Source organism: Gymnodraco acuticeps, unplaced genomic scaffold (genome assembly GCF_902827175.1).
Source record: "Gymnodraco acuticeps unplaced genomic scaffold, fGymAcu1.1, whole genome shotgun sequence".
In the NCBI taxonomy this organism is placed as follows: Eukaryota; Metazoa; Chordata; class Actinopteri; order Perciformes; family Bathydraconidae; genus Gymnodraco; species Gymnodraco acuticeps.
In genome coordinates, this window is record NW_022992250.1 from 1395370 (window position 1) to 1410763 (window position 15394).

The 15394-nt window shown below is 40.7% G+C and overlaps 1 protein-coding gene across 10 annotated transcripts in view; it reads left to right on the plus strand.

Moving 5' to 3' along the window:
* The first annotated feature begins 1901 nt into the window (after nt 1-1901).
* tcf7 (transcription factor 7) overlaps nt 1902-15394 on the plus strand; it is a 70444-nt gene continuing 56951 nt past the window's right edge. For 7 of the 10 annotated variants that reach the window (XM_034206767.1, XM_034206768.1, XM_034206769.1 and 4 more), the window contains exons 1-3: nt 1902-2415; nt 2664-2733; nt 4341-4447. In XM_034206767.1, coding sequence (XP_034062658.1) covers nt 2233-2415; nt 2664-2733; nt 4341-4447 — 360 coding nt within the window. In that variant the 5' untranslated portion in view covers nt 1902-2232. The remainder of the gene's footprint in view (nt 2416-2663; nt 2734-4340; nt 4448-15394) is intronic. The other 3 variants (XM_034206775.1, XM_034206776.1, XM_034206777.1) reach the window with 3 other exon arrangements.

Sequence of the window (15394 nt, forward strand, 5' to 3'; positions counted from 1 at the left end):
TGTATAAATATTTCTCAATTAAAAACTCTGAAGACCAGCTATGCTACTGTCTCAGCATTAAAAATGCATTGGCATTGGGAGGAAAATAAGGGAAGGCAAGTTACGAGTTTGACAAGACATCAGAACTACAAGTCTACATCTTTGAACTTTGTTTTGTATCTTCTTTCCCCTCCTCAAATCAAGTAGTTGCAACAGCTAACACTTTTCGCTGTTTTGGAGACTGTTACAACATCTGAGGGATGTAAGGACCAGTCAAAAACATGCAGTGCATCTGTTATTGATGAGCATGCCGTGCCTTCTGATGTTTTTTCACAGAATGTCCTACATTTTGCAGTTTCTCGCCTGAGATGCCACTTGCCCATGCAAACGAGGAGCTTTTGTTCCACAATGTGAAAAAAACTGAACAGTGTGAGAACAGACGCTACAAAAGGACAGTTGGGATAGGAAAAAACTCACAATGCAAAATTACCAAATGTATGAACTAACTTGATGATGACACCCTGAGAAAACAGTTACATTTGATACCAGAAATGTTACATTTTTCTTACTAGAGCAGTATGGTAGTTACAAATCACCAACAGTTTGTTAATGAGAAAAGGGCGACCTTAAATCCAGTGCTCATGAAAAATAAAAACATTCACCACGATTGAATCCTGCATCTATCAGTATACTGGAAGTCTGGTATACGTTTAATGAAAATCCTGGTTAATGTGCACTGATGTGACCAGAAATAAAGTTCAGATGGCACATTTTCCAACATTATGTAAACCACCTTTGGGAAAACTCTTTAAAGGGCAACATAGACAGTAATGAACATGCTCAGAGGAGATAATCATCTTCCCAATATTTGATTGTCAAAATGTGTTTTAGCTCCTCAAAGTGTATAATTGTCATATGGAGAGGATTTGATTTTAAACCTGGTGGTGACAGGAAAAAAAAGTATCTGTGCAAATGTTGCTTTAGGATCATAGTTGATATCCTAACTAATGAGGTAGTGATTAAGATTTCAAATCTGCAATTAAGTATTCAAATATAAATGAAACTGTAAAAAAATCCAGCTGCAGCTACTTTAAGAAATATGCAGTGGTCAAGGAGGTATTTTGTGCAATGTCACACTGTAAAAATATTTAATACATTTCTTACTGAAACATATTAATTAAATAAAAATAATTGTATAATAATCACATGATTCAATTATTTAAATATGTCCCTGCATATCAGGATTATTCAAATATTTTAATAAATGTCTAGTTAGTATTTCACCTATTTCAATCATTGTTGGTATAGTTAATCAATGTATTTTTTAAGCTCATTGTTTGCTTTTTAGTGCAAAATGTACAGTTACAAACTGTAAAGTAATTACAGGTGTTGGATGAATATAGTAGAGTTGTGATATAAAGTGACTTGAAAACCCCAATGGATATAAGGGGGAAAAAACATATTCTGAAACAAGCATTCCATTATTGATTTAAATATTCAATTTTCCCAAATGCAAAGGCTTTATTGTCATAAGCACAGTAGCTACAGTGTAGTTATAGCAATGACATGTTTAAGTCCAAGGATCCTCAAACAATGCAACAAATAAAATACTACGAATATATTGCAATATATAACAGAATATAAATAAAATAGTGCAAGAGAAAGTTGCAAGGCCATTTAACAAAAATATCAGAAATCATCATTTAAATGCACACCTTCTCATCTGCAATGCTGCTTTTGCTGATTATTTGACTTAGATGAAGTTTTGGTGGCAAAAAGCAGCAGCAGTCTGCAGCCGAGGGACCGAGGACGGCGTGAACGCGCCCCTGGAAGTCATGAATAATGCTGTTCAGCTAAGCAAAGGGAGGTGATGTCTCTTTAAGAGGCTCAACCAAACCATGGGCTCAACCCTCCACAGAAACAATCGTAGGCTCCAACCCCCCAACAAGTCATCGGACCTGTCAATCATCCGGTCGGCGCCCTTTGATGTCGGGACTCCTCGCCTTGTCTTGGGCTCAAATGAGCTGTTTGCTGTTGTAGGGAAACATTAGTCTCCTCTAAAGCAGCCAGCCGGGGGGACGAGAAATCTCAACTTTTTTTCCCTTGTATGTGGTTGGGGTTTCTACACTTTTAGAGGCGCCCCAGACAGAGGAGAGAAACTCCGTACATTCTCTTTATTTATACTTTTTCTTTTTGTTGTTCGTCTTTTTTTAACTTATTAAACATCCGCAAAAGGAGGTGGGAGAAGTAGACATGCCTCAGCTCAGCAGCGGCGGCGGGGACGACCTGGGAGCGAATGATGAGATGATAGCGTTCAAAGACGAAGGGGAGCAAGAGGAGAAAATCCAAGAAAACGCGTTTACAGAGAGAGACCTGGCCGACCTCAAGTCCTCTCTGGTGAACGAGTCGGAAATAAATCAAAGTCCGAACTCAGCGGTAGGTGGCACGGAGTGTGTGTGGATGTAACACGGGAAGAGTGTGTGAGGAAGCTTGTTTTATTTTACACGCTGCTGACAAGCGTTGAATGAGACTGCCTTCAGGGGTTACAGTAGTAAAATGCACAGGCTACCAGGGGTTTATTAAAGGGAAGGGATAACACATTGGAACCAAAACACTTTTTTTGACACTTGTGTGCTTATATTTATGTACTTTTTGACCCCGTGTTTGTTGTCGGTGCCTTGCAGGCGGTGAGACGGGGACAGCAGGGCGAGCAGAGGGGCTACCAAGAAAAGCACCGGGAGCATCACGACGGAGGTGAGAAGAAGACACACTCGCTGTCTTGTGGGTTTGAGTATCCACTGCTATCTCAGAAAACAGCTGAGAAGCGATAAAGAAAAGCCCCCCCCCACCGTGTCAAACTATGGAGTATTTTGGTCAGCAGGACACGTGTTGCTGCATTAAAACAAACTTCAAAGACTTGTGTTCAGGTGCACACTGCAAAAGAGGTCCACCGTAGGCAGCTCTCCAGTTTATCTCTCGAAACATAACTTTGTTGAGGGCATTTCCTGTGTTTCTTTTCAGCATTCACATAGAGTATTGTTTAAGATTTATTTTATTACCAAGTATGTTAACACATAGGCATACGAGGAATTTGGTTTGGTATATGTGGGGCATACACAAAGACGGTGAAAGAAAAATACGTAGCAACAAAAACTGTTATGACAGCTATTTAAAAACAAAAACTATTTAAATATCTGTATTAACATGTTAACTGGGGAAATATGGACTCTGGAAGTACTTTTATGTTTTATATAGTTATAAAGATGAGCTCATGTAACAATGTTTGCTATATTATCATGTATAAAAGATGTTCAAGATATTCTCCTCATACTGGCAGCTAGTTTTATCTCCCCAATTTTAGATCTACATACTTTTTTCCACTTTACTCTCAACCCTTGATATTTTTTGCAGTGAAGCTGTTGCCATACTTAGCCAAAAGTGGGGTCAACCAGGGTCCTTGAGAGGTTTATTTTATTTCTTAAGGGTTGCCACCCAAAAAGAACAGGGCAATTTAACTTTCCCTCCCAAGGATAAGGCACATTTAGAGAATGTATACATGGCAGTTTTAATTATAGGCGTCACTGTAGGCTGTACTCAAGTTGTGTAACTCATTCCAATGGTTTCTGAAAGGGAACAAATATTCTAGCATTGTGTTCCTATGAGCAAAATCTTCCTTAAATTTGGATTTGTGGTTTCAAATGTGTCTATTTGGAAAAAATGAAACCCACAGAAAAGACGGATTGTGCTTGCGTGATTGGATTATTTAGTTTTCCGTCACCTTGGTTATATTAAAAGTTTGGGCACCTTCCATGACAAGGAATTGGGCTTTGAAACGGTAAAAAAGTTTAGTGTGTGTCTGTTTTCATACAGAGCCGGTATAACCTAGTTACAGCTGACCCACAGAGAGGCCTCTGATGCTTAATATGGCTGGTGGTGAGAGATAAATTAACACATAGGCTACAGGAGTTCACGCCTCTCAGGTGACGCTTGTAATGCTTTTGTCTCAAGTATTGCAGTGTGCCCACACAAGGATATAACATGTAGTAACTACAACACTTGTAAATACTTGCCCTACTTTGTATGCACGTTTATTTCGGATGTCAGGTCTTTCCTTTTTGTTCTGAGACACACAGTTGAATCTTTTAGCATTGTGGGAGTGAGTATCACATTTTAGTTTTATTCCTTAAACACATGGTTTTTAACTTCTATTAATTTCGAATAATGCCCTTACTCTCAGCCAACAAATCAAAGGAGTTATAGAAAACAACTTCTACAAAGTGGCTCTATTAAAAGTCCCATTAAAACATTCTTCGAGTTATTGAGTTTCTAAATCTTGCTTGCTGTTCTTCATGTCCTGGCAGTGTCGAAGCACCAAGATGGAGGCATGTACAAGACGCAGGCGTATCCGGGGTATCCATTCCTGATGCTGCCTGACCCCTACCTCCCCAACGGCTCCATTTCTCCATCTGTAAGTCAGCTTCTGTTTTTATTCTCTGCTGGCCGTTGTTTTTCTCCAAAAGGTTTTTTGTGTCAGTAGCTCAGAGGTGTCTGAGGTCCTAATGCTTACGTCCTACTTTGGACTCCAGTGGAAGTTTATGCCATTTAGCTGCTATTTAAAGATCTTCAGTATCAAGTCCAAACTCATAAATCATGGTTTTGTGCTTCAGTACATATTCTGGAATACATAATTATGTTTTTATAATATTACATTTTAGTGGTGATACTCTTTTCTTATTACCCCACCACTGCTAAGGACATAAGAAGAAAGACAGAAACACACACTCAGGGATGGAATTGTTTCATGTCCAGTGGCCGATGACTAGTATCTTATTTTTTGGGCTGAAGCAAAAAGTCCTCAGTAGTCAGATTTGTATGCGTACCAAACGGCGATGGCATGATATTGGGCATGAAAGTGCTGGTGTTTTTTATAGTCTATTTGGATTAAGGCTTGAATATTACTTCTGGGCATTTCTGCATAATGTGTACTTAATTTGTTTTGCATGGTCTTGAAAATGTGTGTTTCATGGAAAAAGTCATTTTGAGGGGTTGGACACATTTCTTTAACACATTTAGAGGCTAATAGTTAGGCTTTTTTGCCAGTTATGCTTCTTTAAGTATAGTCAAATGTGATTGAGATCTACAATGAGTACACCTCTGCAGTTTAAGCCCCAAAACCATTACTTTTTATGTTCAGTTGCAAAACAGAGACATTTGACGCCCCTTTACTTTAATACATCTGAAATCGATTTAGTTTTAAAGAGGAGCGTTAGTGTGAGATCAGTCACAGCACTGCAGATCCTTCTCAAACGTTACATGTGCTCTGATTTGACTTTGAACTGTGCTGTTTCCCGCCTAACTGCCTTATGAAACGAAGCTTTACTTTCCCTCACGAGAGACGCAGCCGAAAAAAGACCTTGTTTTTGTTGACGCCTTTGCTGAAGTTGGAATCTGATTGATGCCGTCACCGTGAAGCGCTTCACATGACGTTTCCCATCTGTTTGCACCGTGCGTGAATGGCAAGAGGGTTGTTGCTGCCTTAATAGCTGTTCTGAGTGTTAAACCGCTAAAACAAACATCTGAAAGGCTCAGGGAAAAATGTCAAGTATGTAGTATCACTCATCCAGCCAGACAGGCCTTAAAAATAATTTATCATAAAATCCCTTCAAGTCATCCATGAGAACCAATATCCATGGATAGGCTGACTAATTGCACCAAACATGAGTGGTTGTGCCTAATTCATTTTTCACGTGCTGTGTAATCCTGTTGCCTGAATTAACCCCCTGCTCCTGCAGACAAGACGTTGCTAAACAGCAGACATGCATGTTTATGAGATCACACTTACTGGGCTGATCCAACATGAGGCACAGTGAATTGGGAATCTGCTGTATCACAACATCTACTTTCTGGCTGGAGAATGTGATTTGCTCGTGTGTTTCACCCCGCTGTCTTAATGTGTAATGACCCAGCTGTTGGTCATGGGAGATTTTAAATGGGTCGCTGAAGGGTGAAAAATAGATGGCTGTTGTTAGAGACTATCTCCTGGTGAAATAATTCCTCCAAAAATACCTCAAACTCACCACATTAGCACTAGTTAATGGGGAAATAAGCTTAAGTTTCAATGCAACGGCTCCTGTGAAGTGTCTTCTTTGCTCCACCACAGTTAGACAATAGAAACTGAGAATTGTTTTAAAATAAATAAATGTAGGAATTCTTTGTTTTGACTTTCTTTGTATATTTTTGTTCTACCCTTGTTTAACTTCAAGCCACCAGATTCGAACTATGCCTACAAAAGTTAGGGTAGTCAACATGTTACAGACTTTTTACAGTTTTTCTTAGAAAGAATATCCTAGACAATATTTATTTCCTTTCACTTTTGCACATAAAAGTTGTATTTACTTGTGAAAAGAGGCAGATGGACATACATCTCCCAGGGAACCACATCCTCTCTAAATGAGTTACCCTACACTGTGATTGAGAATATAATCTAAATGAACTACTAGTACTAGAAAGAGCGTATTTCCTTAAACATCTTAATACTCGTCGTAGCATAACACGACACATCCGGCATCGCGTCGTGTTATGGTATGTGTCTCTCATCGATGTGCCTCCACTTCTTTCACCTTCGTCTCCAAATCTTCTCTTCTCTTTCTCCAACCCTGGAGTGCCAACCGCAAAGCCTCTCAGAGATTGTTTTTGTTGAGGGTGGGATTGGGGGGGGGGGGGGGGGGGGGGGGGCGGGGGGGCGGGTTGGTGGTGGCAAGATAAAGAGCACTTTCTTTCCCCGTGTGTCTTGGAGACTCCACACAATGCTCACTTGTTGCTGCTTCCCTTGTAATTAGCCCGCTGGTTGTGAGGCGGTAGCGGCGTATCAGGCCCCGTCTACCTGCCACTTGAAAGGGCTGAGCATGGTGGTTTAGACTAGAGGGTGTAGGGTGGAGGGGGGGGTTGATTATGGATGGGAGAGATGGATCGGAAACTATAGGCCTGGGAGCCCTACAGAAGACGGGGCTGTTAGGTGTTTTCCTACTGTTGTGGTTTTAATGTGTGACAAGGCAACCCATGTCACGTCTCTGTCTGCCTCGACTGAGAGGATCACTCTTTCCTTACTGTGCTGCTGGTCAATCTGGGAAGTGGTGTGAAGAGTATGCTTTTCAGTGTTCATTTTGTTTCTTCAATGTCAGATAAAAGTGATGATTTCCTATGAGTCCCTTAGTAATGCCTTCAGGTTGCTTTTTTAATCTGACAAGCTAACACCCAATGATATGTAATGTAATAATGATGTAAGGTCAGTAAATACTCTCATTTAAGCACATACAAGCCTTTTCTTTTCAATTGTTGATGACTTTTCTGCAGTTGACAGAGTTGTTAAGCGCTTGGTTATATTTATGTTCAACATACCTGTTCCATTATAAGTTCATGGGCTTCTACACTTCATGTCAAAGATTACAAATTCAAAAGATAAAATAGATTTTCAAAAATAAGGACATATTTTACCTGAGCAAATAAATATAACTTTGGGCTCGAAGAAATTGTCAGGGATAGTTTTAGTATTTAAAAGAAAATCTGTAGATGAATCAATAATTAAGATAATCGTTAGATGCCGCACACATTCTGTCGTCATGTCTTCCCGAGCTGATAACTTCCCTGTCAGATTATCACTCAAAATTAGTGGGAGGCTGGATGTTGTCAGCGTTTACCAGCCAAAAGAAACAATTTCTCAAAAGCTTTGTGTGTTCCCGTAAACTGCTTTGAACTGTCGGACTCATTGTGAGAGCATCCTCTGAATGACTGAAAGGCAGATATGATTTGTAATATTTGTCCGTTTCATTCTTCTTACTTCCCCTGGGAACACTATTTGTATTATTTCATAGTTCATGCCTTTTTGAAAATACAGTATATAAAGTACATCTGAAAAATAAAGCTCCAAATGAGAACGTGAAGAAAAAAGAATCCCTGGGCTGTTCTGAAAGACGTTTTTGAAACTGTAATTATAGAAACTGACTGACTGTAATAAACAAAAAGACGGCCCTTATTATTAATGTTAACATCTCGTGAAAAAAACGCTTCTAATCGCTGCTGAAAAGAGAATTCCCTCCTTATCCCATTCAGTGATAAATATAACTCCTATTGTGCTTTTCATGTGACATTTCCCTGTTGTTAGATTCATGTAGATATCAGCTGTCCTTTCAGAGGAAGGGGCCAAAGAATACGATTAGTGGGATTCAAGCATGAGCAACTCCCTCTGGTGTTGTCTTTGGATAAAGCTTTATCTGCAGCATGTAAGGCAGTGCATTACATTAAGTCATTTGTTTGTAACTAATGTTTTCTGAGTGTTAATCTTAATCTGCATGTGTTTCTTCGTAGGCTTGCCTTTTGTGGTTTGCTAACGTTTACTGAATGGTGTGTTTGTGTGCTTTTCGCCAGTGTTGTTGTTATATATGATAAACTTTTGCTGGCTGTGTGTATTATGCTGTGGATTAACATTAGCCAGTGCTTAACAAGGCTCTATTGTCTTAAGAAGTCAAACCCCAGCAGAGGGGAGATAGTCAGAGTATTTTCCTCTTTAGCATTTCCAACTATCCATTTTATTTTCTTTCCTGTGCTTCTTTCATCATCTTGGCTGTTTATAAGCATCGCTCTTCTTCAATTCAACTCTCTATATTTAATTTCTTTGCAATAACTCCATGATACTTCCGAGCTCCAAAGATGTCATAAGATCGAGAAGCGATTTTCAATGTTGAGTTTAAGCAACATTTAACCTGAGGACCTGTGTGTCAGAATGAGTCTGTCCTGCTGAAGGGGTTCTGAGCGACCTACAGAACTTCTGCCAGCTCATTGAACGCTGCAGTGTAGCGGAAGAAATACATATGAAGTCATGTGGATCTGTTATAAAGTTATCTATAATATAAAGTAGCTGCTGTCGTTCAATGCTTGATAATGGATTGTATAAAAAGAGAGAAAACGCTGGGAATCGATTGAGACTGTAACTCTGCATCACAAAGGAGTCTTGTTTCTATGTTGTGGCCTCTTTAATATCAGCTGACTTCATCTCATGACCATGCCTTTAAATTAAGATATTTTCTCTTACATAGATGAGTGCAATTGTCCCTTAAACATCTAGTATATGTGGGCGATATTGGTTATTTATGGCCTTGGAGGAGGCACACATGTAGACCAAACAGAGCAGAACATAGCAACGGTGTTTCGGACCAAAGTAAGAGCAGAGATAAAGTTTGCTTATTGAGTCTTATTATACCTCATTCACACCAACGGTGTTTCAGGGCCGGTTCGGAGCTGGAGCTTGAAAAGCACCGGCTTTTCCTGTTCACACCGCAGCGGTAGCAGCCTCTTAGCTCCGGAATCCGGTTCGTTTCAAGCACCAAAAAATTGTCTGGCCAGAGCAAAAGCACCGCATACGTCACGCTTACGTCGAGGCGGGGGCAGGGGCAGGGGCGGGATCAACTCCTGAACAACAACAACAAGCCCACGTTTTATCCAGCTTGTACACAACGATGGAGAAACTTAACAAGCAGCAGTGGTCCACTGAAGAGACCAGCTACCTACTGGGAATCTGGTCTTCCGAAGAGGTACAGAGGAAGCTGGAGCACAATCGGCCATTGTTGTTGTTGTCGGTGTCAGCTCTGAGGGGTTTCCGCCCGGTTTGGCTTTATGAAGCAGGCACGCAAACGGTTACGTCATGACGCAAACGATGACGCAGCACCAGTCGGACTCTGGGCGGTGTGAAAAGAATCGGAGCTAAACCGAAGAACCGGTTCTGAACCTGAAAAGCTCTAGCACGGAGTTTGAACCGGAGTTGCGTTGGTGTGAATGAGGTATCAGTGAGGAAGGGGCTTTTTCAAATGGTCAAGAAACTGCTCATAAAGACTGATTGGTGTATATGTTTCCAGTAGTCCGACTTTAATCAATAATAACCATATTCAGCGTGTCCACCGTTACTGTTTTGGATTGAAGTTGGCATTTAAAGCAGCTTTTACACATTGAAATATCTCAATTCTGAATGTGAAAGTCTAAAAAGGACCTAACGTGATGAGTATTGCTGAAGCTCTCTGTGGACTCATAACAGTTGGTTGTTAGGTCACTTTGCCGTCGGTGTGAGAGACGGTCAGCTGTTTGCAGATCATTGTCTGAAAACTACCAAGCAATAAAAACTAACATCTGATATTCGGCTGTATGCGTTTTCCTCACTGTCAGAGAAGCTGTGAAACTCCCTGTGATGTGGAAACTGTGGTCACACAAAGACGTCAACAAGCTGTGAGGACAACACACCGCTCTGAAACACTTTCCTGCTCTCTTTACCTGCTCACCGACTGTAACGGGTTTACTGTACTAACCAGTCACTTTGGGAATCCAATATCATGTGTGTTGTATTTGGCTGTGTACATTTAGTCACTGGAATTTAACAGCTCGGTGTCATTCTCTTGGTTGAGGGACTTTCCTGCTTGTTTGACATTTCATTCCACCGACTGAAATTGAAAATTGACCGGAACACTGCTGAGCGACAGTAAACATGGCTGGGAAGGGTAGAGGCGGAGTGTAAAGTTTCATGTCTTAAGCCTGTAAACTTTGTCATATGCCTCCTCCTTTTTCTCACATTCAGAAATCAGCTGTTGTCGCTAACAAGCTCCCCTACCTCTGCTCTTTTCCTCCTTGTATCTCCCAAATAATACAAAGTTGATCCTCCAAGATCAAGGGAATGGCATGTGTGTGTGCGAGTCTCTAGGATCTTGCCACTTCCTTGTTTCCTATTGTATCGCTGTGCTGACATGGGGGCTGCTCAGCCCCTAGTCCCCTTGTAAACAATGGCAGCAACACAGGCTGAGGCCTCCCTAATCCCCCCCCCTCATACAGACCCAGGGGCTGGGATGAGCGACACGGGGGCCTCCCAGCTTCTGACTGGCTACGATAAGGACCCCGCCGCTACGATTTAAGAGGCCTAAAAGAAAAGCAGCTTTCACTAGAAGGCAGCAAAAAGCTCGGGTCGACAATCTTGCATGTCTTTTTAAGGATGTTTTGCTTTTTAAATACATTCCTAAATACGCCAAGAAGTTTCAAGTTACATTCATGTTACTTAACAATAAAGGATAACAAATACTTTAAAAAGCTGATAATAGTTGGATGTTTCCACTGTGGATGAGTGCTATGGAATGTAGAAACAGGCAGAGTTTTAACTTGCCATTGTTGTGATGTATGTAAGCGCAAGATTATGGTCGTCTAAAATTATCAGGTGAAAGGAGGATGATGATTGGACAGCAAGTCTCCATGTTTGCAGACATGCACAAATCCTTCTTCTTTGTGTTGAGACAACAAGAACACAGGAGAAGTTGCCTCTTCCTAGTGGCATGTCATTTTTCTATGTTGTAGTGTTTCACTGATACATTTAAATGCTACTAAAATGGCAATACTTGGCTTTTATACCTAAAAAAATGTGTCCGCGGAAGTAAGAACAAAAACAGTTAATACATGTTGGATATCCTCCGATGTGCTAGATAAGTGTAGATCAAATGTATCTATCTGTAATATGAGCCAGTTTCCGTGGTGTCAGAGGATCATTTCCAGGATCACTTCAAGTATTGCTTTGATAACGGTTTGTTTATTCTGTCAAATATCATAAAATGAGTGTAACGTGTCAATTACAATACCTAAAGATATACTTCACAAATACACCTTTCATTTTTTCATACCTGAGTATTCGTGTGTATTATTTCACATATTGTCAAGCGTAAACTGTGGCCCCTAGCTGCATCAAAGAGGGACAGAAATGATGGCCACTCAAATGGTAAGTGGATGAAGACAGATAGATAAACTGTGAAGAGGGAGGGCTATGGTAAAGAGAGCATTATATAGAGAGGGAGGGGGGGGTTGGATAAAAATACAAATGACCACAAGAGCCCCCCTCATGTCGGCTTTGAAGTAGCGGGCTGTGAAGGCACCTAAAGAAAAACTGTTCAGAAGACTAATTCAAGAGGCGGAAATGTTTAAAAGAATATCAGAAGGAGAGGAAAAAACCCCTTCAGATGGCCCCGAGGTGTTTATACCTGTAATTATTCATCCACTTATTTCTTTCCGGTGCAGAGGGAAGGTGGGACGGGGGGAAAAATCGAGCCGTAAAAGACAGGTGTTGGCAAAGGAAGTGTGGGATGTTTGATTGATATTATTAAGTCTGCTTTTTCGATACTTCCAGACATGTTTAATGCAGATGTGTGAACCCACTGAGTATAACCTCAGATAACTGCGATGCTTTCTGGAGTAAAAATAACTTGAGAACGAGAGGTTGAGACAGTTTTTAACCTCGTGTGGTGCTAGTGTTGCTCTAAATTAAGACCACATTTCCCATAATTCCTCCCACGCTTCCCGGCACCCAGAGGATGCTAGAGGTCGAACATGTTTTTTTTCCATCTGCCCTTTACTGTTACCGCTATCGGCCTTTGAAATTGACATAGAGTTCGAGCCCCTTTGCGTGAGCATATTCAATGTTCATGCTGCAAAGTTATCTCCCGTTGTGCCGTAAAGCAGAATGTAGCATTAGCACATGCAGGTCAGACAGAATTCCTATGTTTTTGTTAATTATTTAAGTCATTAATCAATAAAATGTCCATATCAACTGGTTCCAGCTTCCAACACAACAGGAACTAACTGGAATATAAAACCTCCTCATTTCAATGTTGTTGTCTTTTGTGAAACGTTCATAAGAGAAGAGAGCACAACGTGTGTGTGTGTGTGTGTGTGTGTGTGTGTGTGTGTGTGTGTGTGTGTGTGTGTGTGTGTGTGTGTGTGTGTGTGTGTGTGTGTGTGTGTGTGTGTGTGTGTGTGTGTGTGTGTGTGTGTGTGTGTGTGTGTGTGTGTGTGTGTGTGTGTGTGTGTGTGTGTGTGTGTGTGTGTGTGTGTGTGTGTGTGTGTGTGTGTGTGTGTGTGTGTGTGTGTGTGTGTGTGTGTGTGTGTGTGTGTGTGTGTGTGTGTGTGTGTGTGTGTGTGTGTGTGTGTGTGTGTGTGTGTGTGTGTGTGTGTGTGTGTGTGTGTGTGTGTGTGTGTGTGTGTGTGTGTGTGTGTGTGTGTGTGTGGGGATATTGTTGCACTCAGGTGAGTCATTGGCCTGTGGAACGAAACCGTTCAGTTTCTCCTCTGTCGTTGTTTACAGAGCGAGTGTCTGGGCCCCCCCGATGTGTATCCTCAGTTCAAAGTTAATCAGTGGCAGCATTGTCTTTCTCAAACCAATGTGTTATCAGAATACCCCCAATATATACTCAATTATAAAGCTTAAAGGTGGGGTAGGTAATTTTGGAGAAACCAGCTCGAGTGCGCTAGAATTTGAAAATACACAGCAGGAACAAATCTGCCACTTCCTTACAGAGCCCCTCCTCCAACACACACGAACGCGCACATGACCAATGAGGGCACGAGATAAGTTTGTGCACAGATGGAAGGCTGACAGGCAGGTAGGCCATCCAGTTACTTTAGCCGGGCCGGCTAAAATGATTGGTCGTGCTTTTTACAGTACCACGGCTTCCACAGATGACATTTTTTAATGGATTTTTTGTCAAAGCAGCTTAAGATATTCATTGCTATCGGGTGTTAAGAGCATTCCATGGAATATAACACAAAGTGTATCTCGAGCCGGTTTCTCAAACTGACCTACCCCACCTTTAACTGATCTTTGAATCATTTCAAAACATAAAAAACATTTTTTTAGGTTCTGGATTGGAACTGGTTCCTAAATACTGTGAGACCTTTATAGGAAAAGTAGCTATCTTAAACAGTGTGGTTGAGCTATACACGGCAGGCAAGGCAATGTAAAGAAGAAATGTCATGCAAACATCCAACAAACGAGAGCAAACTCTGAACATTTAACTTAGACATGGAAATACAGAGCGTTTAAAGAGTCTGCAGTTCCAAAAACGGCTTCACGCTTTGCAGCTTACTCTCTCATTGTGTTCATGTTGCATGTAGCTGGGCATTTAAAAAAAGATCTGCACGCACACAGACCCACAACAATAAGCTTGTAGGTTAGTGGGCCACAACCTGTAAATATGATACATATGTTGAATCCCTGGTTAGTGAGGAGCTTCAAAGTACACTGCTGAATTAGCTGTCTTTCTTGATTAAAAGCAGTTTCATGTCTTTCTATATCAATGAAGCTGCTTTTCTTATTACACACAGCACGATGAGTTTGTTTGAATACATATGTATTTGTGCTTAATCCAGTTCTGACGCTTTACTGTCACGCTGCACATTTATGTCAATGGGGAAAATCTAATTATTTTGCAGTCGTCATTGTGGGAAGTTAAGTGATATAAAGGTCATGTTACTTTGTTTGTTTCTGTCAGAGTGAGAGTTTTTTTTCTTTTTTAAGAAGTCACATGACCTATGGGAATTAAAGTCTTGTTTCATTTCCTGTTGATAACTGTCAATAATCAGACTGTTGAACAGTTTCACAAAGCGGTCCCTACTTAGTGACTTAGCGGATGCTATTACCCTCGTGGTTTACACATAGTAACTCTGTAGTTTCCAAAAACTAACAAATAATTAGCATCACCAGAGAGAATAACAAGAATACATCTCATCAATGTCCTCGATAAACTCACATTAATAAAAAAGAGGCCAAGTAACATTTAAATATGCACTGTATGAAATTGACACTTAATTATTAGATTCATTAGATGTTATAAATATCCACGATATATCCAGGCTGTCCGCGGGGTCTTAAAATGTATTAAAAGTTGATAAATCAATTTAGCGAAAATTAAGGCTATTAAACGGCATTTTTCAAGGTATTACATTTTGTAGCTTGTTTTCAATAAGTATATAAATGGTCCAAAGAGGTTGTATTCTACAGTCTGCCTGAATGTAATCATTGCGTAGGTGTGTAGTGTGATTCTGTGTAGTTTATTGATGGCATCCCGTTGGGTTTGACGTCACCTGAACCGGACATCGTGCGTTCACTGCTTGATAGCGCGCGAAGGTCCGTTTACGTCGGTTTTTAAACAACATCGTTATGGGGAAATGCAAGTTTGCTTTCATTCCAAATGGTTGGAAGATAAGGAGGAAGGACAATCAATACTGTATATAGTCAATGTGAGGTAAAGTGTGTCGCCAATGTAACCGGTTAAAACTCGAAGTGGCGATGGGGTCTTAAAATGTATGGAAAGAGTCTTAAAAAAGGTCTTAAAAGGTCTTACATTTGACTTCAGGATTCCTGCATATACCCTGATATCATTATTGCCAAACTTTGGACTAAACAAGTTCAACTCTATAGAATGACCTGGTCAAGATCAGCACAGGGACAAAGGTCAGAGTTAGTCTCATGTGTTACTTTGGTCATGAGGTCACATCTCTGCTCATACACCCAGCAAACAAGTATGACTTGCATTATGCACAGCTGTACTGGAGGAAATTCAGA